Source organism: Wolffia australiana, chromosome 13 (assembly GCF_029677425.1).
Source record: "Wolffia australiana isolate 7733 chromosome 13, ASM2967742v1".
Taxonomy (NCBI): domain Eukaryota; kingdom Viridiplantae; phylum Streptophyta; class Magnoliopsida; order Alismatales; family Araceae; genus Wolffia; species Wolffia australiana.
The window spans coordinates 3,358,016-3,385,875 of record NC_135847.1 but is presented as its reverse complement, the minus strand read 5'-3'; the positions used below and the strand labels follow the sequence as shown (position 1 = coordinate 3,385,875).

The following is a 27,860-nucleotide window of genomic DNA, read 5'->3' as shown; positions in this document are numbered from 1 at the left end:
TAAATAAAAATAAAAACATAGTTTCCTTTATAAATAAAAAAATTTAATAAATTTAGCATTTAGATTTTAAACGAGAGTTTAACTACGGGGTATTTACAAAGTTTGTAAGTAAACAACCTTATATATTTAGACCATATATTATGTCATCAAGGATCCTGCAGCACTCCTGATGCAATGTCAGTACCAAAAAACATAGTTTCCTTTATAAATAAATAAATTTAGCATTTAGATTTTAAATGATAATTTAACTACCGAGTATTTACAAAAATTGTAAGTGAAAAACTTTATATATTTGGAACATATATTATGTCGTCAAGGATCCTGCAGCACGCACGATGCAATATCGGTACCAAAAAACATAGTTTCCTTTATAAAAAAATAAAAAAATAAATTTAGCATTTAGATTTTAAATGAGAGTTTAACCACGGGGTATTTACAAAGTTTGTAAGTAAACAACTTTATATATTTAGACCATATATTATGTCATCAAGGATCTTGCAGCACTCCTGATGCAATGTCAGTACCAAAAAACATAGTTTCCTTTATAAATAAATAAATAAACAAATTTAGCATTTAGATTTTAAATGAGAGTTTAAGTACCGGTTATTTACAAAGTGCGTAAGTAAAAAAGTTTAATTATTTAGACCATATATTATTTCATAAAGGATCCTGCAGCACGCACGATGCAGTGTCAGTACCAAAAACGTAGTTTCCTTTTATAAATAAATAAATAAATTTAGCATCTAGAATTTAAACGAGAGTCATAATCGGGCCTGTTACTATAAATACTGACGTCTGCGTTAATTTTTTTTTTGCGCGGGAAGAAAGCTCTTCGCATTCATCCATTGAATTTCCCGCCTCTTTTCTCTTCAATCCAGAGAGAGAGAGAGAGAGGGCTAGAGAGAGAGAGAGAGAGAGAGAGAGAGAGAGAGAGAGAGAGAGAGAGAGAATGGGGGCGGGGGGGATGAGGAAGAAGGTGCTGCGGAGGTTCAAGATAAGGGGGTATACGCTCAAGGCAGAGGCGGTGGAGGAGGCGCTTCGATTCCTCGGACGGTTCGTGGACGCGGAAGACGAAGCGCTCGAACTCCTACTTGACGAGATCGATAACGAATCGCGTTCGTAATCCTCAATAAACGACTGGTTCGCGTGGATCTTGCTTTTTAGATGATTTTTTGTTTCAAATTTCCATGCGGCGACCGTATTATTTTGCTTTGTCGATGCGTTTTTTTTGGATTTGTGATTTCCATGTTGCAATCGTATTATTTTGTTCGGAACTGGTCGTTGCATTTGTTCTGAACGTATTAGTTTGTTTTCGCGATGTTCTCGATATTGGCCTCTCGATGCTTTCTTCTTAAGTTGAATTTTCCATGCTGTAACCGTATTATTTTGTCCTGAACTGGTCATGTCATTATTTTGAGACCGTATCACTTTGCTTTCGCGATATTCTCGATATTGCTTTCTCGATGCGTTTTTCATTTGAAACTTCCATGCTTTAACCGTATAATTTTATTCTGAACTGGTCATCACCTTTTGCTTTGCTTTCTCGATGTTATTTGATTTGAAATTCAATGTTCTCAACGCATTATTTTTTTCTCAACTGACCATTGCATTTGTTTTCCGACTGCATTATTTTTGTTTTCTCGAGATCACGGGTATTGCTTTGTCAATACTTTTTTGATGTGAGTTTGCCATGTTCTTAATGCATTATTCTGTTCTGAACTAATCATCTTATTTTTCTCCGATAATATTATGTTTGCTTTCTCTATATTATGGATATCACTTTCTTGATGGTTTTTTAATTTGAAGTTTCCATAACTTAAACGTATGATTTTCTTGTCAACCGGGCATCACATTTTGTTCCGGCCGTGTCATTCCTGCTTTCGTATAATTCATGACATATTTTCCTTTATATTTTTCAAATTTCCTTTTCGAACAGAATTATCATGCTCTGAACTGGTCATCACAGTTTTTCAGATCGTTGTTGCTTTCCTGATTTCAAATTTCCATGCTCTAACCGTATTATTTTGTAATGAACTGGTTATGATAGTCAAAGAGACCATCCTCGATCAGGCTTCAGTCCAGCGGGTAGTCAACTTGCTTCTAGATGCGGAGTCTGTAGTGGCTGCAGATGCTGAGGTCAGCAACCGTACGGCCCTCCGGGTGATCGACGCGTTTGATATCCCCAAGTTTCGATATGACCCCATCAAAAAAGTATTCTACGAGTAAGAATTTCTCTGCATTGTCCACATGATCAAGAGAAATCTTCAAAATAAGACAGCAATCGTGATTTATCAATTCACTCATGAAATGTTAGCTGCCAAGTGAAATTATACGTTTGATCCGTGTTTAATCACGGGCGACGCGTATGGCAACAATTAACCTGATAGACAAAATAATGTTTTGCCGGCGATAATTTCTTAATAATTATCAATCTTTGATTTTCATGGTTTCTCCTTAATTCCTTTGCCCTGGAGACACCGTAGCATGAAAACTTTTATGCATGGCGAAATGATCAAAAGATAGCCCACGGTTCAGTTAGAAAATAGTCGCGGAGGAATTAAAAAAGAAACAGTATTAAAATACCGTTTTATCCAAAATATAGTTTCTACTATTCAATTTTAAGAGTTGAAAGGCGCTTGAGTTCAACTTTTTTCCAAATTATTACTGACAGAAGCTTAGACTAGGAATTTTCATAGTTCCTCTTGATCCATTGTAAATTTACTTATTGTTATGATGATTTTATCTTTCGGTTCAGACACACAGAAAACTTGCCCATTCATGGAGAGGCTAAGTCGAAGGCTACATTATACCGAGATCGGTTCCATATATTGCTCCATAGGATTTCCCGCGACAAGCATTTTTCCAGGCCAGTGTTTGATTCAGGAATGGGGGGATCCGACGGAAGTGAGGTGTGCTGGTACCTGGACTACTTAGAACATGTCCACTTAGAGAATTATTTGTTTATCTGTTTTTTCAAGGATTATTTATCGTGCGCTCAAATATTTGATTCTGGCACGATGCAGATAACCTCTATCCAGTCTTTGATTGGTTCAGTGGGAAAGAAATGGATCATGGGTGTGATTTCCCAACTGGAGGATGGGCACTTCTTCTTGGAAGATCTAACCGCAGCAGTCCCCGTAGATTTGTCGAATTCCATATCCTTTATGATAAATGTAGTCGTCATTTTACTTTTTAATTCTCAATCTTATCTTTTTGTTTCATATCAGGGTTTCGGGCTTGTGATTAAAGATTTTTTGTTTATTGATTCAGATTTTATCGTTTAGGACTTTTTGCGCAGGGCAAAGATTTCTGAGTTTAGCGTTTAGGGTCTAAGGTTTAGGGTTCAGATTTTAGGGCCAAGGATTTGTGGTATAGGTTTTAAGGATGAAGGTTTGGCTTAAGCATGATAGTGTTTAGGGTTCAGTATCTTGATTTTACCAATTCAAAAATGATTTTAATACACATTCATCAACCTTTTAAAATGATTTTCCTTTCACATAAAATTATTGCTCCTCTCCTATGTTTGCACCAAATGGTTGTAGCCATTTTCCTTAATGCCTTACACAAAATAACTTCAGGATTCTTTGTTGAAAACACTATTATTGTGGCCGAGGGCGAGCTTCTGCTTAATGGCATTTTTCAGGTTTGTTTAACTTTCGTTTCTTTTTACTTCGCCATGTTAATTACTATTTATCTATCACAGAATCATGGAAGAGATTTTTTTTCAAAAGTCTCAGGCAATAATTTACACACATTCCGATCATCCTGTACTCAAATTCTAAATCTGTGGTAATCGAGCAGGTCAGCACCTGTGGTTTTCCTCCTTTAGAAGACAGAGAAACCTCTCTTTCTCTACTCATGGGACTTGACTTCTTCGGTGGTGGGATTCTCACAGCAGAGGAAACAGTATTCCCTTGCTCCCTTTTCTCTCTTATTTCTGTTCACTATCTGTTCCCCTACTAAAAATGATTGCTCTTTTGCCCCCTCACAACAGCTCAGACTATCCCAGCTGGAGAAAAAAGCGGTCAATGACATGTTTGTAGTCCTCTCAGACGTGTGGTTAGATCTCGATGAGGTAATGCTAAGGTTTTGGGTTGTGTCGGGTTATCATTGCAGTACATATTTCAGAATTGATGCAATTTAAAATTTACTATTAATTGTATTATGGGACATCTGATCTGACAATGCACGTCTAGACAATGACATCGTGTGGTGCGGAGGATTGCATGATGCCTTAATGATGGCATTGGCGTCAACAATTGTTGTCATTGTCAATGTCAACAATGATCAATGATGTTGATGACGACAAACGCAATTGATTTTTAACTAAAATTTAGGGGATTTATTGTTTGACTTGGATGAATGGCATCAAATGCGACTGAGCTGAGCACACCCTTGGGTCAACTAACCTGACTTGCCCAAGTATAGGGTTGTGTCTGTCTAAGGGTTGGGTCAGCTGACCTGACCTAGCACCTGATCCTGACAATGGTCGTCCATAACTTGGGTAACATAAGTGGGGTGTCTATTTTTATGATTATCTTTATTTTTAAAAAGTGTTTATCGATTGCTGTCTGTAGTAAAGACTGTGGAGAAGTTGGGGAGAGTCTTTGATGGGTACGAGAACGAGGACGTTGTGCCTTCCTTGTTTGTATTTATGGGAAGCTTCTGCTCCAAGCCATGTAATCTCGCCTTCAATTCTTTCTCCAGTCTTAGGTGACAGGAAAAAATAACCTGAAAAACCCCCACATTTTTCTCTTAATTTGGATACTAATGTTGGTCGTAATTGGTGATGGATGAATGGGTTGGTGATTTCAGACTCAAGTTTGCAAAGCTTGGGGAGTTGATTGGATCACATCCAAGAATAAGAGAACACAGTCGGTTTCTGTTCATTCCGGGCCCCAATGATGCAGGCATTATCCCTATCTCTTTTCTTAAGTCAACTTTGTTAATTATAACTTCAACTTCATCACTCCTGTCTCAAGTTGTGTATTCATCTTCCTCCTCTGTACCGGATTATCGTGGTTGTCCCCATCGTCAAATCTCTCTCCCTATACTTCAACTTCTCTGTCTGCTGGAATCATTCTTATTCCTTTCAATCTCTCTCTCTCTCTCTCTCTTCATCTACTTCTCTTTCTAATTTATCATTAACAGTCCTGCCCTTTATTTATATGCACGCCAACTTATTTATGTACTAAAATCATTATCAGTCCCTGCCATCTCTCTCTCTTGCTCTTTTTCCTGTCTCTTTTGGTCTATCATCTAATTGCACACACTCGCTGTCAATCTAAGTAGAAGTGGTTTCCTGAAGCCTGATTTGATATTTTCTAATGATTGAGACACTCCCCCGATTCCAGCTATAGAGCAAGTTCTTTATTTTCAGGACCATCCACGGTTCTTCCAAGATGCTCCCTTCCAAGATATTTTACAGAGGAGCTCCAAAACCGCGTTCCCAATGCCACATTCTCCAGCAACCCTTGCAGGTTTGTCTTGAAATTCGGTACATATCATCTCTCTGTTTCCTCCCCTTTCTTTCTTGCCTTATCACTCTGTTCTCTCTTTCCATTTTTCTCTACTTCTCTTCCTCATTTTCTCTGTTCCTTCTCTCCACTTCTCTCATCTTCTTTCTTTCTCATTCTCTCTGTTTCTCCCTCTTCTTTTCTCTCCTCACCTCACTGTTCCTTCTCTCCACTTCTCTCATCTTCTCTCTTTTTCTCTCTCTCCTTCTATCTTTGTTTATCCCTTGTTCTTTCTGCCCTTATCACTCTCTTCGCTTTCTTTGTCTCTCTCCGATTCTTTCTTTTAATTCGCAATGTTTCTCTCTCCGTTTCTTTCTGTTAATTCACTATGTTTCCCTCGCTGCCTCTTTCTTTGTTTCTCCCTCTTTCTCACGCTCGTTATCTCTATGTTGTCTCTCTCTCTCTCTCTCTCTCTCCAATTCTCTCTGCTTCTTTCTTTTTCATTCTCTCTGCTTCTCTCTCTTTGTTTCTCTACCTCTCTATAATCAGGCAATTCCTATTTTTTCAGGATAAAGTTCTACACGCAGGAGATAGTGTTCTTCCGAAACGATCTCTTGTACAGGATGCAGCGTTCCTCCTTGATTCCCCCCTCCACCGAGGAAACCAACGACCCCTTCGAACATGTGGGCAGGCCCATTTCCCAATCCTCACTCGTTGACTTTCTCATTATCCACGTTGACTCTGACAATTCCTTTCCATCTGGCGTTGACTTTCTCAGCTGGTGGCCACCATCACCCACCAAAGCCACCTCTGCCCGCTCCCGCTCGCCGTCCAACCCATCATCTGGAACTACGACCACTGCCTCCGCCTCTATCCTAACCCACATGCAGTTCGCTCCGAGAACCACATTGACTCTCTCTCTCCTCATCTGACTTTCTCTCTCCTCTGACTCTCCTCTCTCTCTCTCTCTCTACAGATTGTGCTGGGGGACAAGAGTGAGCAGAAGTCATTCAAGTATTCTGGGATCACATGCTTCAATCCTGGGCCATTCTCTGTTGATGGGACCTTTGCCGCTTACCGTCCCTGCACAGGAGAGGTCGAGCTCTCAGCTTTGGATGGCTAAAAAGTCAACCCAAGTACACATCTCATGAGGTTTGACTTCTTGACTTGACTTTTAGTTGACCAACTCTACTTACTTTTTTAGTCAAATCTGCTTGACATGGAATTTACTAAAATGTCTCAATTATTTCACAAACTCTGAAAGTTATAAAGGTAATAATAGGGGTGGATCTATTATATGGTTTGGCGCAAACATGATTTGATTGAAAGATCAAGTCCGGATGACCAATCCTTGTGTTTACCTGACTTTTGAACAAGTTGTTTGGTTGGCCATTTTACTTGTCTTGGCCTTGAAACTGGCGGATCCGAGTCTATTTCAGAACCCTAATCATACATGTTGGAAGCTCTAAGCTTGGAAGGTAAGAAACAGCTCACTGGATCAATTTATTGAAACTGAATCTTTTGCCGCATTAACTTATAATCATCTGCAGTTTTATTTGTGCCTTAAATTAACTATAAAATTTAGATTCAGCCACAAAAGGGTATAAATGCTTGGTGTGTGTCATGTGCTATTATTAACTCTCGCTTCCATACGAGATATCAAGAGAGGAAATTACTTGGGTTTATGTACTGATTGGATTAGTTAATTGGTTTGCGTCTTCAGCCCTATGGAATGATAATCAGCTCTTGTAACATGTGCCAAAGACTTGTATTTTTGTTTTCCTTATCATGCAATGTTATTATGTTTTGGTTCGGCCTCGGAGGAGCCAACTCTTCATGTCTTATATGTACTTGTTAACTCTTGCTTCCCAATGAAATAACACTCTAGGAAATTATTGTGAGTTTATGGAATGCTAACCGATTGGTTTAATTTTGTTGCTTGAATCTTCAGCCTGATGAAATGACAATCAGTTCTAGTTACATGTACCATAGACTTTTGTCGCTCTACCTTGATTCCCTGTAGTCATCGATTAACACCCATTTCAAGATTTATGTATTCCTACCATGGCTCTATTAGATCCCTTGTCACGAGGTTATGTAAATACTGGGTAGAACTACTTCAAACTACGGTTTGGTATAATTTGTTTGTGCAAAGAGTAATTAACTCACTATTAGGGATATAATTTGTCAATAATCATTGAGTCAGTCAATAAAAACTTTTGAAAAATCTACTGGCTCCAAAAAATATGATTAAATTATGGTGAGAAAGGATTATCTATGGAATGTAGATTAGGGAATCAATAGATTTTAATAGATAGGGGCTGAGAAAGAATATTGTAATTGGGTAAATAGATGCCTATATGTTTTTCCTAATAAATATCTGTGGGATTAGTGTAATGGTGGGATATGATGATACAGAGGGGACTATGATGTAGAGGAAATAGATATTGGGTAGAAGATGATAATGTTTGTGCAAGGGATAAACCCTAAATCCTTCTGTGCTTATAGGATCAGGGCAACCTGATGTTGATGGATAACTCTTCCATCTCTTATGTCTTCAAACATAATTTAGCAATGTATCATAAATCCGCTGTCATTAGGCCTAGTAATGCAGTAGTAATTCAAACATGTTTAATATATTTATGAGGGTTTATTTATAAATTAAAGAATATGAATGGGTAGAAGAAAGGAACTCTAAGCTGCCCTGAAAACACTATAAGATTGGTAAGTATTGTTTTCTGAAATTGGATCATTCTCAATTGCTTCAACTTTTCTTTCCGCTGTTGATTCGCATGTTTTTTTGCCTGAGAGGCAATAAAATATTCAGATTTGTGAAAGATTCTGCCTTGAATTTTAAAATAAGTTCTGTATCTGTGCTGCCGACGCATATGCAGAAATTTTTGGAAAGAAATACGAAGATGGTCACATATCTGAGGGCTGGCGCTAGAAGTTAATGCTTCAAAGTAAAGTTTATGATTCAGTACTGTAGGTAGGTTTACAGGGTAATGGATTCAGTATATTGAAATTTTACAAATTTCTATTTGACGGTCTAAACATTTTTTCAGATTGAGAAATTCTGTTTATTAACACTTTATATGTTTGTAGATGAAATTTACATTCGATACTGTAAACAGTTGTGCATACAGAGGTTCTATTTATTAATACTGTAGATGTGTGTAGGTAAAATTTCTCGTTGATATTGTAAACAGTTTTGCAGAGAGAGATTCAATTTATTAAAACTGTAGATGTGTGTAGATAAAATTTCTATATGATAATGTAAACAGTTTGCAGGGAGAGATTCAATTTGTTTTTAATAAAGTAAGAGTTATAGTTAATTGCAGAGTGAGATTCAGTGTTTACTGCCCAAGATGATTTTGGAATGAGGCATGTGATGTTATCTACTATCAAAAGTTGCAGTGATTCTATGTGCATTACAACATGAAATTTCAGAAAATATGTTTTACTGTTCACATCCATATAAATTTACACAAATATATTAATGTTCACGGTTATAGAAAAAAACCAAAGAAATATTAGGTTTTTTGAGAGAGTCAAAATTTACAAAGATATTGCATTTACAATGTAGTAATTATTTCAAAGATATTAAATCTCAAAGGCAGTTGAAAGTTGAAAGACAGTTCAAGGCAGTTGAAAGGTGCAGAGAATTAAATGCAAATATATTAACTCTTTTAAGATTTAAAGATGACTAGCATGAATATAAAATAATAATTTCTCTTCTCAGCCTCTGTACATATTTAATGTAAATCCAAACATTTTTTCTTTTGGTTCACGTCACCTTGTGGAGCAGAAAAATTAAGTTATATCACACAATCATTATCCGTAATGACATCACAATTTGTGATCTTGTAAGGATACTTTGAACTATGATTAGCTGCGTACTAATAACTGAAAGTTGTAATTGGTCACCATTCGATTGAATCAAAGGGCTCCACGTGGCACAGATGGGAAAATATATGAAAACATCAAGTAATCCCGATAAAATAAAATTTGTCATAAAACTTTAAATTAATATACAATCTGACTTAGAAAATTATTATCCTCATAGTATATATTAAAAAAATTACAGAAATATCCCAATCAGAAAATTAATTTCTTTAAGAATATGATGTCAAAAAAAAACTTTAAAATACTCATAATCGACAAAAATCAGAATATCACTATAAAATCAATTTAATCATTTGAAGCTTGATAGCACACATGCAAACTTCATAGTATTAACCTGATAATTTTCAGATTATCAACCCCTTACATGTTCATATTTGATTTGCCTGAATGGTGATATATCATCACTCTCCTCGGTGATTAGGACAGCTAATCATTGTGAAAAAGACCATTATTGCATTTCAAATTGTGATGCCATAATGGCCAATGAATTAACTAATGCCTTTTCATAATCTAGTCACATGAGAGATGTTGACCTATGGAAATGAGACATGATTTAAATTGCAATAAATGCAATCACAGAGAATAATAAAAAAATTATTTTCATGGGTTTGTCAATGCTGTAAGAGTAAAAAGTAGAGGTGGGATACATGGCTTTTACTGATTGGTTGCAAAGGGTGATCGTGCTGACGTGGCAGACACAAACTGTGCTGCCATGTCATGCCGTTATATCGTCAATCACTACACAGATTTTTAAATGTTGTCAATTGCCATGACACAATAATATCCAACAATTGCGAGAATTTTAAGGTCGCAAAACCATAAAGGGATAAATCTGACGCCATAACAGGGTTGATGAAGAGAGAATATTTAATCAAATCAACAGATATAATTTCTCAAACTTCAAAGCTTGATATCCAAAAGGCTGATCAATCTCAAATTTTGAGGGCAGCTTCATCTTTCTCCCCTCTTTCCATCAATGTCCTCAGATGTAGAAATTGAGCTGCTGATTTCTGTAAATCATCATTAAAAACTACGTCCTATATTGTGGAATGATTGAAAGAAAGAGTTTTAGAGATCCATCAAGCTTGTTCTTGGTGTCTTGGGTGTTTGACGAGAGGTAACAGTGACAAGGAGGTGCTTACTTGTACTTGGAAATTTCTGTGGCCATGGTGAAATGTAAAGATATAAGGCATGTGGCCTTGCCTTAGATTCTTTTCTCTTCATCATCATCATTATTTAGAGCCACGAACTTTATCATCTCATCATAACCTTCCATTTTCTATCGCACATTATACCTTTCATGTCACCGTGTCTTCATAGTGCACTTATCTCTATATCTATCTTCTTATCTCGTCATTGCCGTTTCATCCCTATCTCACTCTTTAGCATTATCTCTCTCATATCACTAACTCCTATATAGTATAATTTGTATTAATCATCTTTAAATCTTATTAAAACTATCAACTTACCTCGCATTTCCTTGTCTATCGACCTCATATATTATAAGAGCATCTTTCCTCATATTTGTAATCAACATTTAAATAATATAAAAAATATAATCACAGTTCCCTGTGAGGAGACCATTACTCACCACTAAACATATTTTCACTGAATAAAAATATTTATTAAATTGAAAAGCCGACCGTGATGAATTACAACCTAAAATTTGAGCATATCACTGACCAATGAAATACAATATCCTTGTTTGAGCTCTAGAAAAAATCCAAAAACACATGACTTGTTATAGATTAAATTCCTCTGTAATAACATATCAAGCAACTAGGAGATCCAAGATTGAGCTCAAGAACAGTTCCACCGGAGAAAAAGTTCAAGGCTTTCTAAAGATTCAACACCACCATAATAACAGCTCAATAATAAATACGATCAAGGACCAAGCTTTAAGACAAAATTGAATGAAAGAAAGAAAATATTTGCTTTCTAAAGATTCAACTCCATTGAAAGCAATAAATAAAGTACAAAGATCAAGAATCAACAACAAGGACATTGAGATCAGGAAATAAAGGAAGAAGGAGAGGTACAAGTGCTAACCTAGAAGTCAACAGCCTTAGGAAATCTCTGCTTGCATTGCCAGAGTGGTAGAAAGGTCTGTCCAAAACGACTTCATAAATCTCCCAGCCGGCGAACAAATGTCCAACTTACAGCCTTATAAGAAGGGCGACACGATGTTTATTTATGCGGGGCACTGAGACTTCCAATCAATTTTCTCCGAACTACCAACCACCCTAATGTCAAGTTTGGGTCCAACACTAATGGTAAAATATCACAGTAGAACATACATACACATATAATGAATGGTACAGTCATGGGTTGGGGAAGATGTGGCTGGGGGAATCGATCTGCACGATAGTGTCCTCGCCAGCCGAATCATCACTTGAGTCATCATTTTTGGCGGAGGGTCCGAGCAATGGATGAAGAAATGGCCCTTCCACTGGGGCCGACAAGTGGCGGCGCGAAGGCAGAGTTGAAGAGGTGGAAAATTGTGGGGCAGATAGGCTGTGACGTGGAGGTCCACGTGGAAAGGCTGGAATGGATGATGAACTGACATGGCGTCTGTGGTCTCCCATATTCTGAGATTGTGAATGCATTTCAGATTAGTGATGAGAAAACTAGAGAGAGGGGGAGTGGTGAGAGGAGAGAAAGAGGGAGAAAGAATGGGAAAAAGAGAGGGATGGGAGAAAGTGATATAGATAGATAAAGAGAGAGGGGATGGAGAGAGATAAGGAGACATATAGATGGAGGGAGAGAGATATATATATTGAGGGAGAAAGAGAGATATATATAGAGTGAGAGAGAGATGGAGATGGAGAGAGAGGAGAGACAGAGGAGGGAGAGGGGGGAGGTGATATATAGGAAGAGACAGATATGTATTGTGTGTGTGTGCGTGTGTTTATATATTGAGGGAAAGATGGAGATGGAGAGGGAGAAAGAGGAGGGGAGATAGAGGGAGAGAGATACATATATGGATAGAGATATAGATGGAGATAGAGAGGAAGAAAGAGGAGGGGAGATAGAGGGAGAGAGATACATATATGGATAGAGATATAGATGGAGATAGAGAGGAAGAAAGAGGAGGGGAGATAGAGGGAGAGAGATACATATATGGATAGAGATATAGATGGAGATAGAGAGGGAGAAAGAGGAGGGGAGATAGAGGGAGAGAGATACATATATGGATAGAGATATAGATGGAGATAGAGAGGGAGAGAGATACATATATGGATAGAGATATAGATGGAGATAGAGAGGGAGAGAAATAGATAGAAATATATATGGAGATAGAGATAGATATAGATGTATAAAGATTGATAGAGAGAGTACCATGCTGCCCCCAAAGAATCCAAGCTCTAGTGCCTTGGCAGAAAATGCCCTGGCCCTCTTCTCCTGGTCTGAGGTAGGCTGCGTTGTTTTGATCCCGTAGCTCTGCTCTGGCCAGCAGAGCATCCCGCTGTGGCGCTCATTGCTCATAGTTCTTGCCAGGTCCCATGATGGCTGCCTTTGCATCGCCGCCTTGTCCCCCTCAAACGCCACCCCCATCTCAAACACCACCACCCTCGCCCTCGTCTCCATCCCGAATGCTCGAGCCCTTTGCATTGCTCCTTCCAATACCCCACCTGGAAAAAGTCAACCCCCGTCAGAATGATGGTGTATTATACCCTAACGCTGACTTTGAAGACTCGACAACTAAATCAGAATCTAAGCTATAACATCAAGAGAGAGAAAGCAGTTTAATCCTAATAAACCTCCAGATCCAGATCATAAACAGAAATAATTTGACAGAGTGTAGAACATAGGAGCTTGTTCTGGTATTCTCTTATTCCCTACATCTATTTTAAGTGACTTATTCATGCATGTGGATTGACTAGGTTGCTTAAACTCGATACTTGGGCCTCACCCATCGTTTGTATGGGTATTCAAATCCAAATATTTATGAGACTCTTTTTAACAAGGTATTTTCTTCCTAAACCCTTAAGGTGGCTGTCGGAAGCTTGGCAATCTCTCCGTCTCCAGTGAGAAGTTGGCTTTTAATATAACTCAAAATCAGGTGACCACAAACTGAATCTAACCTCTCAACTTGTTTCCAAACATAATAAATCAATCCTGAGAAAAGGTCCATTTTTGTGACATTTAGAATATTAGAACCCTGGTCAGGTATGGTTCTGCATGTCCCTATGAGGTTGACATGTGATGTTGACGTTGATACCCTGAGAAACCTTTCTCGACTACAAAGTGGATTGATATACCTTATCAACATCATTGTTGTTATCAACCACTCTAAAATTTGTCAATGTGATCACAGAGATCTGTGGGGTTTGATGATATTGATCAAGATGTTGGCTAGTACCAAAACCCATGGGTTGTTGCTTCTCACTTCTTAAGACCCCTATATGGGCAGTGTGCACAGCATAGAACTGACCGCATGTTGCCCCCCGTGTTAACACACATTGCCGCTCAGCAATGCTCGACCTGATCCAATGGAATAACGTTCGATGTGCGAGGGTGATGTTACATTGGGCGGCATGATGACACAAACAAGTACAGTGCTGGAATTGCGGCAGAGGTCAACAGACCAAGAAAGGGTACATGAGAGCATCCTGTGACAGGACTGTGATATGATCTTAAATGACAGGACTGTGACATATATAACACCCTAAATGACAGCAGATAATAAGTTTTTAATTTGGGGGGAGATCCTCCAGAAGGAACACAGATGCCAATTTGAATCTCTTGTCATTAATTTCTTTGTACCTTTACATCTATCTCTTTTTCTTTTTCCCTTCCAAGAACCTTCCTTGATAGATTGTTTAACTTTATCTGAAGTCAAATTAGCACTCCAAACTACATCGGTTGATTGAAGGATAAAATTGATCAAATCCATTCTCCATTATGTAAAGAGTACTTCGCTAAATACAATTATTTTTCATTGTTTTATTTCTAACCTAATATTTGTTTATTTTATTCAAATTTACTTGTTTCACCTAATTAAATGGGATTTACCAACAAGAAACAGAGTATATTAAGGTTAAAAAAGGAAGCCAACGGGATGCAGTTTCCTGACCTGTAGATCTGAGGTTGAGGGTGCTCAAGTTGGCATAGGGGGAGAGAAGTACTGCTGGGGCCCCTATCAAGTCCAGGTGGGAGCCTTGGGCTTTAACAAACCCTTCAAGAAGGATGCAGACAGAGTTGTGGCGCAGCTCCATGACTTCTCCTCTTATATATATTTTCATGGTTGATTTTTCAGCTATTAGAACTCTCAGGTCTTGCAAACTCAACTTCTCAAAAACCATCGGGAGGAGTAGTTTAGCCACCACTGTTGCACTTTCCTGCAACAATATCATCAATATATTGAGACACAAATTCATGGTCATAATTATATAACATGTTTTACATTTTAATTCATATAAACAGAAATATTGTTCTTGATCTGTACGAATCCAGGGAAAATAACTATACTCAATAGGGTTTAAAGAATTAATATTGAAATCTTGGAGAATCACAGACGAGCATTTTTATGGTGACTCGGAGAATTTCTTAGGAGTATTATATGAAAAATAATTTATTTACCACAACAAGAAATCTTTGGATCAATAGAAATTTAATACCTGTAACCCCTCACAAGGAGAGATCCAAAGAAGTTGAAACACAAGAGGTTGACTTGGCAAGGGAGGAAAGAAGAAAAAACAGTCAATTCTGCATGGGAGATCTGCTATGAACCTTAATGTAGGCATGTATGGGGGAAGGGGGCAAGACAAGTAGTGTAGATCTTCCCAGTGTTGGAGAGTAGAGCAGGAATGACCAGACGAGAGATCGAATGGAGGAGGCAGGGATCAATGGGGGGCGAGCTGCCTGATGACATTGTGAGATAGAGACAATCACAAGGGATAGGGATTGCAGAGGGAGAGAAGGAACTTAGACATCAAGAGGAGAGACGACTAACTCTAGCTTCATTCTTCTTGGTTGCCCTATTTAAGGAAATACAAAAGGGCAAAAGGAACAAAGGGTCCCTTAGTGGGCTAACATGATGAGCATAACCTGAGATAGGATGGGGATCATATCTACAACAAGAAAGCTATGGATCATTAGAAAGTTTACTCTGTAGCTCTTCCCAAGGAGATATGCAAAGAAGCTGAAACACAAGCATTTTCAGCGAGGAAGGAGGAAGGAGGAAGGAAGAAATGGCAGCTAATTTGGCAAGGGAGATCTTCCTGAGGTGCTACAGGCTTTGATGCAGGTATGTATCCTCCATTGAGATCTGTGTACCCTGGAATTGTAGAAATGGGTTCCAGAAATCTCATTCTCCATCTCTCCTTTTCCCATTTTGACTGGTTATTGAAGAGCGGAGAAGTCAGAAATAATATTGATTGACTTGAAGAGAGAAATATTTAATACTATAAAATTAACCATACAGTACAATAAGCATGTAGCACTTATTTAATATTTTAATTAAACTATAAGTGCGCCCCCCTGTTCATGTGTTACGCATGTGCATGGTATAGATATCACGTCATGCACATGTGTGAACACGTGCGTCATGTGCTTGTGTGTAAACGTGTGCTTGTGGGCACACGTTTACCTGCAAGCAGACGTCGGCCCCACATTTGGGGTCTTGGATAATCCCACACATCAAAATTTTGTTCTGAAAAACTTTTGAAATAAGGTTTTGTGGAGAAGGATAATAAGGGGTTATTGGGCTGGCTCAATAACCCAATGAATAAGAAAAGGTACAGAGAGGAAAGGTTTACCTTAAAATTAATATATTGGGTTGTTTCGAGTAGTAGATTAATCTTGTAATACACTTTGCCCTTCAAAAAATAAGTCAACTAACTCCAAACAAACAGACATGGTGTAGGCTAATGAAATGATTTTTCGAAAGTAAATGAACCTATAAAACCAGTATCTATACTTTATTTTCATACCTATGAAGAAGGAAAAGTATGTTGGTCTAAAAGCATACATAATTGTCCATTGACAAAGAATTTTGATAAGGTTCTGATATGATACCTATACCCCTCTTAAGGAAAGTCGTGTCTTTTCCCTTACGCCTGTTTCTCTTTAAATAGGATGCCCTCCCTTTTAAAGGTCAGCCAGAGAAGTGTTTGTTATCCGAAGTACCCATTCCTTCTCCCCTCTATGTTCGAATCTCATCTCTCCCCCTTTGATCCCCCTCTCTCCTGATCGTCCTCCTCAAAAACTGGTTAATGATATCAAGTGGTCATTTACAATGAATTGTGATGTGTATTTTTAACGTGACAAGGTCATGAGCTGGAGACTTGGGACAATTGAGGAGAAGAGTAGGTTGATCACTTTGGGGCATGCAAAAAGAACCCCAATACTTACGCTTGGAAACCCCACTTTTATATAAGATTCTAAGTGGGCCTTAATGTTAAGGACCTTCTACGACTTTAAGGGGGAGATATATGTGGACCTTATATAATGGTCCAACCTAATATTATATAGTGAGACCAATAAAACAATGATCTGCTACCAGAGGCTAACAAGTTCCTTATCATCCATACATGAGTTTTATAACAAAAATCTAAGTCTCACACAGGACCTTATCAAATTTCTGATACACAAAGCAAACTATAAGCAGTAAATAATCTAAGATTAGTTATTTAGAGCTAAAGTGATAATTTACTGAGTGCCTTTACCAGCCATAGGAACGTCTCCATAGCGGGATCTAACATGAGAGAGAGAATCTTAGCAGCCTCAATAAAGAAACAGCGAACCACAGAGTCGGAGACCATGTCACACAGGTAGGGCTTCCCAGTCAACACCTCATACAGACCTAGAGTACTCCCGTGAGAGAACATGGGATGGAGAGAATGGCGGGTGCCCAAAACCTTGCTAGCCCACTGCAAAACCCAGAGGAAATAAAAAGAATCAGCACTATGACAAGTCAGCAGAATGAATAAATTGTACAGGACATATAATTACCACCTCACCTTGATGATGCCATTAGAAACCAACCACACTCCGTTCGGTTTGGAGCCCTCCTTATACAGAATTAGCCCCCGAGTTTTTATCAGCTCCTTCGTTGAGCTTTGGAGTGGCGAGCGAATAGTGGAGGGAAGTGCCCCAAACAATGGATGGGTGCTCAGCATCTCCTCCGCTCTGGGCATCTTCACAAGTGGAGGCTTCCGCAATAGTTTCTTGAGGTCAGTCTGCCAAGGTTCCACACTAGAGGATTATATATTACACAAGATTTGAGCAAACTGTCAAACAAAATTTTCAGCAACATTTTCTGAAGGCAGAATTCAACAATAGAGATCATATGATCAAGAAATTCTGGTTTCGGATGAGGTAGCAACAGCCCTATAACATAAAATTTTAACTACTCATCTGTATGAGTACGGTTACACAACCGATAACCAAATGTTAACCACTGTGCACCTGTGTCACTTCAAGAACAATACTAAAGACAACTGCAAAAACAGTCTTTCAACCATATAAACTGTGGAAAAGACAAATCCTTGTACCTGGATAACATCATCCAGATGGAACATTTCCTTCTTTTCCAACAGACCAACCTTCTCCAGATTTTGCACATAGCTGCTCAGATGCCTCAATATTGAAAATGTTACCTGCTTAGTCTTCACAACACGTAGAACCTGCAACATGGAGTATGAGTATACAGTTAACATGAGGTATATAAAGATTTGATGGAACATGTAGTCCATCATCATATTGTTGATAAAAGATAACTCTATTACACATGCGTTAGATGTTAATATTTTCTATGACTTGTGAGAAACTTCTAGATAAAATACATGTTGTTCTAATTAAATTATTCTATCTAACCATCTGAGAAGGAAATGCATTATATTACTCCGGAACCAAATATAAATCATAAGGATTGCGTCTATTGTAAAATCTGATCTATCCAATATCACTGCAATAGATTTGGAGCAAGTTGAGAAACATTGACTTCTTGAGAAGGGAGGTGGAAATTGATCCAAAGAGAAAGTAGGAAGTAGATCCAGTGTGGTCATCCCTAAGAGGGAAAGGATCGTTGGCGGAAATACGCAGCAGACCAGGGACATTGTCATGAGTGGAGGATCATGCCTAAGCAGAGATAAGGAACTGAACAAAACTAAAGTATTATTTATTGGCTTCCCTCCCTCTGAACTACACTGATTTACTGCTTTCTAGTAATTGCCTCCTTCACTCTTTGGCCCACTTTCCCAATGGATATGTCCTCCTAAAGGAAGGGCTACATAAAGGGAAGGGAAAAACTATCCTACTGACGTAGTATAAAACTCCAAATGTGCTAAAAGCCAACAGAATACCCTGGAGTCGGTGTTCAATACCGAACTGAAGTAACATCGATTTATAAGTTTAAAACCAAATTGTGTTCAACCCGACTGCACAAGTATAAAACTCCAAATGTCCTAAAAGCCAACAGAATACCCTGGAGTCGGTGTTCAATACCGAACTGAAGTAACATCCATTTATAAGTTTAAAACCAAATTGTGTTCAACCCGACTGCACAAGTTTATTAGAATCACTTCACAAACTACTTCAAGTACACTACTCTTTTCATACTTTCCTCCTTTTCTCTCCATTTTGTACGGTTGAAAATCTCCTCTAAATCAATTCTTCATTCTCAAATGGTACAAAGAGAAAAGGACTGGTCCAGCTCCAAAATTTGAAGTTCAAAATGATTGCATACTGTTTGAGTCCTGAAAAGGACACCTGGCTAACAAGGCTCAGTCACTGACTGAGCCTCAGGTGGGAAGAATCTCCAATTCTTGAATAATCTTTGAGTTAAAAATACCCTCTAATAAGGTCACTTGAGGGCCCTTTTTTGGATGAATGATCATTTTGTGGTCACTTGTGTCGACTTGACTCTTTGCTCAGTGGGGATGTAGAGATAATAGTCAGAGAGAAGGGAGAAGAGACAAGGAAGAAAATCAATCTATTTCACCATAAAAGGTTACCCACAGCATGCCTAGGTACCTCTCCTTTTATAGGAGAATTAACTAGCCGTTAATAACGGCTAGTGTTATACCGGCTATAAAATTAGCCGTTATAACTTACCCGAATCCGATAAGGATTCGGGTAATGGGTCTACCCGGACCCGCTACTGGATCTGCCTGGATCCGATAAGAAAAATAAAAATAAACATTCTTGGGCTTATAGATCCGCCTTTACATTTAACACTCCCCCTCAAGTGTAGGAATGGATATTTGCCATTCCAAGCTTGGATATCAAATGTTGAAGACTCTTGGTAGGCAGACCCTTTGTAAAGATGTCTGCGCATTGCTCTTCAGACTTGACATGCTCTGTCTTTAGTATCCCTCGTTCCAAGTGATCTTGAATATAGAAACGGTCGATGTTGACATGCTTCATCTTGTCGTGATCAACTGGGTCATGTGCTATACTAATTGCAGATTTGTTGTCGCAGCGGATGACAATTGGGCTTATATAGTTGACCTTTAGATCGTCCAGCATATGTTTAATCCACATGACTTCGTCAATCCCTTTTGACATAGCACGAAATTCAGCTTCCGTACTTGACTTGGATACAACACTTTGCTTCTTGCTTCTCCAAGTCACCAGGTTTCCTCCAAGTATTGTACAATACCCAGTAGTTGACCTGTAATCAAGACGAGACCCCGCATAGTCAGAATCAGTGTATAAAGTAAGGTCAATTTTACATGTTTTCCGGTAGGCGCTGCTCCGTCCTGGAGTTCCATTTCGGTACCTGAGAATTCTATTTACAGCTTGAAAATGAGAGTTTCTGGGTGAGTGCATAAATTGACTTAAGACATTTACTGCATAACAAATATCTGGTCTGGTATGTGACAGATATAAGAGTTTTCCAACAATACTTTGATATGAGTTAACATCTACTCTAGGTTCATCCTCATTGATAGTTAATTTATGATTGACTTCAATTGGTGTTTCATTTATGTGGCAATTGATATGCTTTGTTTCTTCTAATAGTTCTAGAATGTATTTTTGCTGTGTCATCAGAATTCCTTTGCTTGAGCGTGCAAACTCTATTCCTAAGAAATACTTTAGAGGCCCCAATTGTTTAACTTGGAAGTTCTCATCCAGGTGCTGTTCGAGAATTTTCATTTCTTCTAGGTTGTTCCCTGTAATTATGATATCATCCACATATACTATCAAGATTGTTATCATTCTGTGAGATGTTTCCTTAAGGAACATGGTGTGTTCCCCATTACATTGCTTATATCCAAGATTCTTCATGGTTTGGGTAAATCTTCCAAACCATGCTCTAGGCGATTGCTGTAATCCATACAGGGCCTTTCTTAGTCTACATACCTTGCCTTGACTTGTTTTCCCTTCATAGCCTGGTGGAACATCCATGTAGATTTCTTCCTTTAGGTCGCCATGAAGGAAAGCATTTTTTATATCATACTGATTTAGAGGCCAGTCTAGATTGACTGCTAGTGATATTAAGATTCTGATGGTGTTCATTTTTGCTACAGGAGCAAATGTCTCCTGATAGTCGATTCCATAGGTTTGAGTATACCCCCTAGCTACAAGTCTAGCCTTATATCTTTCAAGACTGCCATCTGACCTGCATTTGAGTGTAAAGACCCATTTACACCCTACCGTTCTTTTATCCCTGGGTCGGTCCACAAGTTCCCATGTATTGTTCTGTATTAGTGCATTCATTTCCTCGTCCATTGCTTCTTTCCATCTGACATTCTTCATAGCTTCCTGTGGAGATTTTGGAATAGGTATATCTTGGATTTTGGTGAGAAAAACCTTGTAACTAGGTGATACCTTTTGATAGTTTAGGTAATTTAGTATTGAATAAGGAATTGGTTTCACAAAGTTCCTAGTTCCTTTTCTTACTGCGATTGGCCAATCATTCTCTCCAAGATTTTCTACACATGTCATTTCTCCCCCTTGAGTCGAAATTTCTCCCCCTTCACCCAAATCCGAGATCCCTTTGTGATTTTCCTTTCTCTTCCTCTTATAATATTTTGGGTATGGAGATACAAAATGGGGTTCAGATAAGTCATGTGTTCTCCTGGAAATGCCTGGATCATCGCAGGGTGGTTCTTCCTCATTCTCAGTTATGAAAGTAGGTAACTCCATTGCAGGAGTAGGGGAAGTCGCCTGATCAGGTTGGATTCCATTATTTTCCAGGGAGAGACTACCATCTTCACTCATAAGTAGGTGATGTGTGTCTTTATGACTCTCAGTACCCCTGGGCTTGTAGTAAAGTAGTTTTTCATCAAATACTACATCTTTGGTGACCATATATTTCCTAGTAATGGGATGATACATCTTGTATCCTTTCTGGGTAAAAGAATATCCAACAAAGACGCATTTAAGTCCTTTTGTCGACCATTTGTTGTGTTTATATGTATGGTTATATACATAGCCAACACATCCAAAAATCTTTACGGGTAAACCAGTTTTCAGTTTTACCGTTGGATAGTGGTTTTCCAGTAACTCTAGAGGGCTTTTGAATGCTAGAGTTTTTGAGGGTAGTCTATTTATGAGGTGAGTGGATGTCATTACTGCAAACCCCCACAGGTTTGCAGGGACATTTCCATGAATAAGGAGAGTTCTCCCCTTATCTACGATATCCCCTATTTTCCTTTCGGCAAGACCATTTTGCTGTGGGGTATAAGCACACGAAGTTTCATGTCTTATCCCTTCGGATCTGAAAAATTCCCTAAGCTCGTTATTAAGGAAATCCTTGGCATTGTCAGTCCTGACTCCTTGAACTGGATCACCAAACTGTCTACGAATAAGGTTACACAGTCCCTTTAGGTTCTGACTAACTTCAGTCTTATTTTTGAGTAAGAATACCCAACTATATCGACTGAAGTCATCAGTGCACACAAGAAAGTAACGATGTCCCAGTATATCTATGTGTGGGGATGGTCCCCATACATCACAATGGATATTCTGAAACGGTTTGGTCATTCTGGTTTCACTCGATGGGTAAGGAACCCTGTTGAATTTCCCTAATTGACAAGATTCACAAATGATATGTTCCACTGAAATATGTTCACATAAGTGTGGGTACATGCGTTTTAGAAGATGGAAGGAGGGATGACCCATCCTTTGATGAATCTCCATGATAGAGTCTCGGGGTGCTACTGTTGCCACCTTGGGGTTGTCTTTCATCAGGGTGCTAGGTAATGTCCAGGGTAGATAGTAGAGGCCGTTTTGAACTTTAGCTAGTCCAATCTTCCACCCTTGATCCTTATGACATAAATAGGCATCCAAATTATCAAACAGTATATTATATTCCCTTATCTTTGCAAGCTTTTGCACTGAGACTAGGCTTACAAACAATTTTGGGACATGTAACACATCGGTTATCTCACCAATGGGTTGGATGTTCACACTACCAATGCCTTCTACTTGAAGTAGGGTACCATCAGCAGTTTGAGCGTGTTTTCCAGGAGCAATTTTTTCATATGTCGTGAAGATTTCTCTTCTTGATGACATATGGTCTGTTGCTCCTGAATCTAGGATCCAGGCCTTTTCTGGATTCCTAGTAAACAATGTAATATGGGTAAGTATTTCCCCTTTACCAGTATTAGCCATGGATGTGGATCCAATGACTGCACCTCCTGAGATGATTGACTTCATAGCTTGAAATTCTTGGATCATCTTTTGGAGGTCTTGGGCTGAAGGGAGGTTGTTTGAGTCTGCTGCTCCTTGCTGTGCTAAGTGGGCTCTGGCAATGTGTGGAGGTTTTCCATGAAGCTTCCAACATTTAACTCTAGTGTGGCCCCTTTTCTTGCAGTAGGTGCAGACCAGATCTTCTCGGTTGACCTTTTCAGTCCCAGTTTGGCCAGGAGTATGTTGGCCTTTAGTAGCATATGCAGTGTTCTCGATGACACCACGATTTGCCTTTAAGCGACTCTCTTCTTGCATGGCTTTGGAAACTGCCTGGTCGAACGTAGGCTCTTCCTCCCTGTTGTATAGTTGACTCCTTATGAGCTCGAATTCAGGTCTGAGTCCTTGTAAGAGTTGACACAATCGATCAGTAGCCTGATGAGCTCTGGCGATTGGATCAATAGAAGGTGGTCGGCAGTGGTCCAACTCATTATGGATTGCCCTTAACTTGTTTGAATAAGTTAGGACATCCATATCTTCTTGAGAGTATATGCTTGTACAATGAGATCAGTATTTTCGCCTTGTCTCCCCTCTTGGAGTGATTTCGGTGAATTGCTTCCCATAATTCCTTAGCTGTATCATAGGAAGAGAGACTGGTAAGCTGTTCAGATGCTATAGAATCTAGCATCCAGGCGAAGACAAACTCTTCTTCAGTTACCCATCTTGGAAAACTTGGGTGATCTTCATCTGGAGGACTTTCAAAGAGATGATGAGTGAGCTTCCTAGGCTTTAGGACGGCCTGGATGTTCCTCTCCCATAATAATAGATTATTGCCATTGAATATGTTGCATTTGGCAATAACTGGAAATTGCATGATCCACCTTTCAGCAGGTGGAATCTGATGTTCTGATGACACCACCTGAGAGGCAACTTTTCCAGCTTTGCCTGCCATATATCCTGAAAAACTTCTTGTAGAGATTCTTCAGCTCCAGCAATATAGGAGAGGATCTTCCCGTAGGATGAGTTTCTCCCTTAATAGCAACCTCTGGAGCTTGGAGCTTTTAGATCAGAAACAATGGTCCTCCCGTGGGATGACTTTGGAGCAGAAAAAACAGTCTTCAGAGATCGCTTGATGGCTCTGATACCATGTCGACTTGACTCTTTGCTCAGTGGGGATGTAGAGATAATAGTCAGAGAGAAGGGAGAAGAGACAAGGAAGAAAATCAATCTATTTCACCATAAAAGGTTACCCACAGCATGCCTAGGTACCTCTCCTTTTATAGGAGAATTAACTAGCCGTTAATAACGGCTAGTGTTATACCGGCTATAAAATTAGCCGTTATAACTTACCCGAATCCGATAAGGATTCGGGTAATGGGTCTACCCGGACCCGCTACTGGATCTGCCTGGATCCGATAAGAAAAATAAAAATAAACATTCTTGGGCTTATAGATCCGCCTTTACATTTAACAACTTGGCATGAGCAGCTGTATCCGGCTGTTGTGAAGGCAGGAACTCCTCTCTCTCTCTCTCTCTCCCCCTATCTCTCCTCTCTACATCTTCCATCTCTCCCATTCTCCTCTCTCTCCCTTGTCCTACTTCATGAGTTCGTAAGATCTACATGGGAATTGTAACACATACCTGGGGGAATGATAAGCGGACATCTTCCAGGAACTTCCTGGCCTCTTCTCCCTCCACATTACTTTCTCCAATGACTACTGAAGCTATTTCGCTTTCACCTGGGAAGAGTAAAAAATACAAAATATTACCTATCATAATGTCATGGACAGGAAATTCGTTAACACTAGTCGTCAAAACTTAGAATTGAGAAGGGATATTCATTGTCAATTGTTCTTTTACATTCTAAGCTAAAACTTATAAGAAAAACTTGATGTTAATAGTCTCGGAAGGCTCAAATATTTTCTGGGAATTATAGTGTCTCCCTCCGCTCCTTGAATATTTAACTTGCAAAAACAATATCAATGATCTCCTGATTCAAATAAATTATTAAGACTGAGAACCCTTTACAAATCCTATCGTATGCAACCAAAATCAAAGTTTGGATCAAAGGGCGAACCTTTGGATTGTGGAATCTATGAGAGGCTGAATAGGGATTTTCATTTACCTTCTACTTACATGTTCAAATATATCCTACTTTGTAAATGTGCTTAGCTTATTCATGACCCTAAGAAAATACGTTTTATGGCTGCTCATAGAGTTCTAAGACGTCTGAAGAAAACGATAGGCTGTGGCACGTTATTCAGATGACAGAAGAGACTAGCTCTATAGGTACTCACTGATGGTCATTATACAGGTTCACTACTTGATCGTCACTCAACCACTGGTTATTCTTCCTTAGAGGTAATTTGATTAACTGAAAAAGCAAGATGCATAATATGGTGCAGTGACTATGTGAAGGCCCCTGGATCATGGGGATACTTATCTATTTGAAGATTCCCTATAGAATCTCAATCAAATCTTGGTTTTCCGATCAAGTTCACTCTAGGGAAGAATAACTAGCAGTGGACAGAAGAACAAGTAGTGAGGCCGGTCTATGTAGGGGATACTTGATGAATTAAAGATTCCAAATAAAATTCCAATCAAACTCTTGATAAAAAGTCAGTGATCATCATTCCACCCAGTCCTGTTCAAGATGATCAAACATATAACATAGAGGTGGATAGATGTTTCCTTAAGGAGAAACTCAAGTTTTATTTTTTAAACTCCTTACGTCATAATAGAGGATTATCTTTCTGATGTGCTTCCTGAAGAAGTAAAGAATTGAGAGGGTGGATATGGCACTAAAGGAATTAAAAAGAAGCACAACCCTCATTATCAGTTTTAGGGTTTATTACGTAATATTAATAGAAGGGAGAGAGAATCCAAAAATGGACCCATGTTAATGGGCCATTACAAAGAGATACAAGCAAAATAGAGAAAAAATCCCATTCAAAAACTACCAAACCTTCATCTAAAACTCAATATGAAAAACTTATTAGCCAGCTGGGAACAATCGACTTATTATCACTAGATTGAGGGAGAATGTAAAACATCAATTTTCTCATGTATCCTTTCTCTTAACTTGTCTCTGGTATCCCCTAATGTTTATCTTCCACCTATGACATCACAATTCTACAAAGACAACTGATGACCATTTTTTCTTTTTTTGGAAAAATGGGGGGGGGGGAGGTCACCCCAGATCGTTGACCATTCACCTCCCTCTATGGAGAGCAAGATGGATAGGTTTGGACAGGTGCTCCCTTGTCTGTTCGGAAGTCCTACACAAGGATCTTTCCGGGAAATGAGGACCAATCAACTATCCAGGCATGTCCGGCCATTTGGCACCTAAAGGTTCCACTAAAGGTTAAGATCTTTGGATGATGTATCCTGATACCTCCACAGCATGCACTTTATGCACATGTGTTGACGAAGACTATAACCATTTATTTATTGAGTGCTCCTTCACCCGTTTGATCTACGCCACCCAAGCACTGCTGGTGGAAAATGCAACGTCAGAGGTTTTTTGGGAGTTCTTAAGGCAAGGGGGACCTAGGAGGTGGGAGGATGGGGCCCGAGCAATGACAGTGCTCTGGGAAATATGGCTACATCGCAATGAGGCAATATTTAGGGGGTGTAAGGTGTCCAAGGACGGGCTCGTCCACGAGGTCGAGAGCCTCATGGCATCGTGGTTCCCTCGGGCTGTAATCAGATAAGGGAGGGGTTGACTGTGTAAGAGGAGAGCTTTAGCTATCTTCACATGTAACTCTGTTGCTTTGTCGGGTGACCATCTAAAACCATTTTTCAGAAAAAAAACCATTCACCTCCCTCTAAACCAAACAGAGACTAAACTCACCACAATTTGTACTGCCTATGCAAGGGACGCCTCTCATCCTTTGAAAACCATTTTGTTGTAGTGCAGCCATACTGCACAGAGCACAGCAAACAGCTGTCCCCTTTACTCCCTGCCCTTTGGGTTCTCCATCTCGTAGAGAATCCCAGATGGCCTCCTTAAAGGAGACACCCATCCTTGTCATAGGCTGGCTGGCCAATGCTGCCCAAGCAAAGGAGTACTCAAAGGAAAGATGAGAGCAGTCTTCTTTATCCCTTCTGCACATAGCACTCTTTCAGGACTTCCGGTTGACATTTCTTCCTGAAGGTCCATGTCACCAACCTTTGTTTAAGGAGTAGACACCCAAACAGCCGCACTTCTGGGAGATCTTTAGCTTCCCTATGACTTGGCATGCGTTGATGGTCGATGGGTTTTCCTCTTGTCATATACATGTCACTTGTGCATATGCAACCTTCATGGAGAAGGGTATGCCAGACCACATCAACCCATCTTTTGCCCAGTCGTAAGTTGCAGATGTAGTAGGGACCACTACATCCTCTGATAATGCTCCACACTTTGTGCTGACAAGTTTCAGGCCCACAATGGATTCCTCATGCCGTCCCAAAAGTCCCCAAACATGGCCCTACGCATCCTTGCAAGTGCAAACAGCTTTGGGAACTCGACACCTTAGGGGCTCTATCACTATGGGAAAAACTGCAGGAATTCACGCCAACAGATGACTAATCAACCAAGCAACTCATTCTGGAGCTTACTCTCTCAAGCCACCTTTATCATGCGCGATTGTTTTATTTCCTACACATGGTGTCCACTATACTCCTATATTTTTGGCTTTAGAAGTGGGATTTCCTACTTAGTGACTGATAAGGTTCACCCCAGAACCTATCATGATAAGAAGAGAAGTATCATTCAGTACATGTGCCAGTCGAGGAACGTGCTGATTCGAACACTTAGATGGCGTGAGTAGGAAGCCTAGGGTGAGAGCTGGATTGCTAAAGGAATTCAGTTATAAGAAAGGGGGATGTGGTTCCTGATAGAAGAGGGAGTTCATGTGACTCATAATGGTGTTA

The 27,860-nt window shown here is 39.3% G+C and overlaps 2 protein-coding genes across 4 annotated transcripts in view; one reads left to right on the top strand and one right to left on the bottom strand.

Moving 5' to 3' along the window:
* The first annotated feature begins 835 nt into the window (after window positions 1-835).
* On the top strand, window positions 836-6,877 carry DPB2 (DNA polymerase epsilon subunit B2). Its single transcript, XM_078584984.1, has 13 exons — window positions 836-1,115; window positions 2,048-2,222; window positions 2,756-2,909; window positions 3,024-3,156; window positions 3,567-3,643; window positions 3,802-3,906; window positions 3,995-4,075; window positions 4,583-4,713; window positions 4,816-4,910; window positions 5,381-5,480; window positions 6,025-6,139; window positions 6,235-6,345; window positions 6,433-6,877. Exons 1-13 carry the CDS (start codon window positions 950-952, stop codon window positions 6,577-6,579), a joined length of 1,590 nt encoding a protein of 529 aa, XP_078441110.1. The 5' UTR covers window positions 836-949; the 3' UTR covers window positions 6,580-6,877.
* A 4,582-nt stretch (window positions 6,878-11,459) lies between these two features.
* SOS1 (sodium proton exchanger, putative (NHX7) (SOS1)) overlaps window positions 11,460-27,860 on the bottom strand; it is a 92,214-nt gene continuing 75,813 nt past the window's right edge. For all 3 annotated transcript variants that reach the window (XM_078584981.1, XM_078584982.1, XM_078584983.1), the window contains 7 exons: window positions 24,585-24,682; window positions 17,861-17,992; window positions 17,327-17,545; window positions 17,033-17,236; window positions 14,440-14,704; window positions 12,702-12,994; window positions 11,460-11,950 (listed from right to left, as the gene is read on the bottom strand). In XM_078584981.1, the coding sequence (XP_078441107.1) occupies window positions 11,684-11,950; window positions 12,702-12,994; window positions 14,440-14,704; window positions 17,033-17,236; window positions 17,327-17,545; window positions 17,861-17,992; window positions 24,585-24,682 (1,478 nt within the window). In that variant the 3' untranslated portion in view covers window positions 11,460-11,683. The remainder of the gene's footprint in view (window positions 11,951-12,701; window positions 12,995-14,439; window positions 14,705-17,032; window positions 17,237-17,326; window positions 17,546-17,860; window positions 17,993-24,584; window positions 24,683-27,860) is intronic.

Coding starts and splice junctions, on each gene's coding strand:
- DPB2 (XM_078584984.1), top strand. CDS start 950: ATGGGGGCGGGGGGGATGAGGAAGAAGGTGCTGCGGAGGTTCAAGATA. Junction 2,910..3,023: donor GGGGATCCGACGGAAGTGAG/GTGTGCTGGTAC, acceptor GGCACGATGCAG/ATAACCTCTATCCAGTCTTT. Junction 4,076..4,582: donor TGTGGTTAGATCTCGATGAG/GTAATGCTAAGG, acceptor TCTGTAGTAAAG/ACTGTGGAGAAGTTGGGGAG.